Source organism: Arachis duranensis, chromosome 2, assembly GCF_000817695.3.
Source record: "Arachis duranensis cultivar V14167 chromosome 2, aradu.V14167.gnm2.J7QH, whole genome shotgun sequence".
NCBI lineage: Eukaryota > Viridiplantae > Streptophyta > Magnoliopsida > Fabales > Fabaceae > Arachis > Arachis duranensis.
The window spans coordinates 64,592,097-64,595,680 of record NC_029773.3 but is presented as its reverse complement, the minus strand read 5'-3'; the positions used below and the strand labels follow the sequence as shown (position 1 = coordinate 64,595,680).

Here is a 3,584-nt window from a genome sequence, read left to right as displayed (position 1 = left end):
TGAGAACCGACAGTAGTTGATGGTGAAAAAATCAGCTACATACTTGTGTGTGCACTAAACTCCATAAAATTGAACTCTCATCGAATTAAGCAATGCAAGTGCAATTCAAACCATTTCTATAGGTCCATCTTCTGGTTTGATTTAATTTAGTCATCAGCTCTGAATATATTATCGAAAGAGTTTCAAATATTTTAAATATATCAGTGTTCGGAATTTTTAGTGACTGGTTTTAATTATATATAAATTTTATAATTAATACTAGAAAAAATTTCACTTTTTTTTAAGAGATGTTAAACTAATATTTTTTTATCTGTAAAATATACACTTTTTTTACAAATTAAAAAAAATCCTCTTTAATCTATTATAAAATTCTTTTGTATTAAATAATATCAATTTTATTTATTTTTTTAAAAAATAAATTATTTTTTACAAAAATATATTTTAACAAAAATTTTATTTTTTGTGATTAAGTTTTATTTATCAAAATATCTTTTATCAAATTATTTTGTAGTGATTAAATTATATTTTACCAAAATATCTTTCAAAAACTTTTTTAATATAAATTATTTTTCTTACTAAAATACCTTTCAATAATATTTTATATTAATGCATATTATTTTAATATTAAATTAAATTTTTTTTTGTGAGATTAATAGTAAAATATAACAAAAATGTTAAATCTTTGATAGATATTTTGGTAAAAATATAATTTAATCACTAGAAAAATAACTTGTTAAAGAATATTTTGTTAAATAAAATTTAATCACAAAATAAATTTTTTGCTAAAGAATATTTTTGAAAAAAAGTAAATTATTTTTTTAAAAATTTAATAAAATTGATGTTAGTTACCACAAATTTTAAAATCGATTAATGTCATTTTAGCATCTTTTAAAAAAGGAGTGAAATTTTTTAAAAAAATTAATGACTATAATTATTAGAATAACTAAACATTTTCCTATATAGTATATTAACGTATTAGCTTTAGTTGATAAGTTGATTAAATTCATTAAAAAGGAAATAAAGTACTAAATTTTAGGCAATAATGCCTTAAGAAGCTTAATGAGGAAAAAGACCAGGTTTTATACATAAGAAAAAATTAGAAGAAAAAGTTGGATATACATTCATTTTGGCTTTAGTTTACCATGAATAAAGTTTGGCCTCCATTAAAATTATATATATTGTTGCATTTAAAAATACGTTGTTCTCAAATATTGGGAAGCCATGGCCTTAGATTCAACTCAAAATTAAGTTCTGAAACTAATTAAGAAAATTATATCACGTATACTTATTCCGATTTATTTTAACTATCACTTTAAAAATTTTGGTATATTTACAAAAATAATATATCTAAACTGAATATTTTTGTTTAGATATATTTATTGTTTTGTATACCAAAAGATTTTGAAGTGATAGTTATTATGATCGGAATAAAGTATAATAAATTTATTGTATTTACTGGTTGAGTTCATCATTATCTTGTTCGACTTCAGATGCCGGCTCCTCCTCCTCTTCAAATAATCCGCCGTGGATCCCAAGCGCGGCGTGTCCACTCCCAAAAGCCTTTATATGATCCTTAAGCGACCTCTTGTGTTTAAAATCGGATCCACAGATGCAATACCAAAGTTTGCCACAATTCTTCTCATGCGTCCGCCAATCGCCTCGGACGGCGAAGGCCTTGCCGCATTTCCGGCACATGAAGGGCTTGATCCCATGCTTCCTCTTGTAATGAGTTTGGAGGGTTCTGAAATCCTTCAATGGCTTTGATCTTGGGTGGTCAATGTTGTTCCTACAACCTGGTGCACAGCAATAACATGGAAGCCTAAGCATACCTGTTGGTTGAGTTCCTCTTAGAGATTCAGGACCTTTTCTGTATTGTGATCCATGCCCCCACATATGCATCTAATTAAATGAGAAAAAAAAAAAGAAAAGAAAAGAATACATGGATTAATGGTTATTTATTAAAACTTGCAAGATTTTAATGTGTGTTATGTTGTTGATTGTTATGTGTTCTTTTGATTCTTTATGAAGGCTAAATTAATAAAGTTACTAGAATTTAAGAGTAATGTTAGGAAATGTATGATAATCCCAAGTTATTTTATTTAATTTAAAATTTATAATTATATATTTAATATATTTAAATTTATTTATTTATTTTAGTAGTAATTATGGAATGTAAAATAAAAAAAATTAAACTATTTTAGATTAAATGTTATTGTTTATTAAATATTTTTAAAATTTAATTTGCTTTTAGTTTTAGTATTGAATTTAGTGTCAGGTTTGTTTTGAAATTGAGAGATGAAAAAATTTGATGTACTACTCTTCTTAAAGATAAGCATTTAAAATTTGGCTAGTTTAGAAGGCCATCCAATAATTACTTTCTACCAGCAGTGGAATGTGTTTTGAGTTTTAGATTTATTATGTCTTTTAAAATTTTGGATGAGGAGGTTTGGTTTTCGGATATTGAGATAACGAAATTTAATGTAGCCCTTTACTTTTCTTTAGGAGAGTTAATAAGTAATTATTATCTATTGAAGAAAAAAGAAAGAAACACAAAAGCATAAAAAACAAAATAAACAAAAGTTGTATATTGGTGAAAAACAAATCAAGATAGGCCAACTACAGTAACTTTTTAGAGCGTTGGTATCACGTTAATGATCATGAAGTTGCCAATATTTAGAAACTAAATGCACCATTTTATTTATTTTTTATTTATTGTTCATAATTCATTTATATCCAGCAATCATCTGCAGTAGTTGACAAATGACATAGACAACAATTATTGTCACACATTAGCCACTTATAAGGAACATCTGTATACTATTATTACTACTTCCTTTTCCGCTCCAAATTATTATTAGCATCCTTACTTATATATTAATAATTATTAGTTACAATCCAAAAAAAAAATTTATTAGTTGCTTATTAGAATAAGGACATATATATAGTTCAAATGATTATTAAGAAACAATGTAAAATCTTTGTTACAACACACGAGTATATAAAATGATGAGTAAGATAGCAGTTCTGTTAAATAAATAATAAGAGATGCAAATAACGTGAATAATAAATTGTATTTTAGGTTCACTAACTTTTAAAAATAAAGATTATATTTAATTAATTCAAAATTTAATTTTTAAAATTAAAATTATTTTCTTAACATATTATTTAAGTTGTTTAAAAAAATATTGATCTCCTATACTTTCATTAATATACATGAATGATATATCATTTTTTTCTGAGCGATCTGGAAGAAGAAACTGCACAATTTTCAGTTGTATACTATTTATTATTATTTGGCTGCATGCTAATAAGATAGTTAGATAGATCATAGATATGTGAAGAAGCACAGACTTCAATGTAGAAGATAGAGGCATAAAGAACATTGGCCTGAGTAGTTTAATCAACAAAAAGGAAAGGATCTGAATTCTGATCTCACTCACAGTTTCATTCAGGAAAAAAAAAGATCACTTTAATTTCATTTTATATATATTAAATAAATTAATTAAGTCCTGCTTTACCATGCAAAAAAGCATAAAATAATTTTAGTAGTTAGGACTGACGGACAAGAAAACGACCTTGTTAAA

General features: G+C 25.0%; 1 protein-coding gene across 1 annotated transcript in view; it reads right to left on the bottom strand.

Annotated features, from left to right (window-relative positions):
* Positions 1 to 1,312: 1,312 nt before the first annotated feature.
* The window catches only part of LOC107474688 (zinc finger protein WIP2-like), a 4,069-nt gene continuing 1,797 nt past the window's right edge, over positions 1,313 to 3,584 (bottom strand). The window contains exon 2 of the mRNA XM_016094327.3: positions 1,313 to 1,899. Within this exon, the coding sequence (XP_015949813.1) occupies positions 1,453 to 1,899 (447 nt within the window). The 3' untranslated portion in view covers positions 1,313 to 1,452. The remainder of the gene's footprint in view (positions 1,900 to 3,584) is intronic.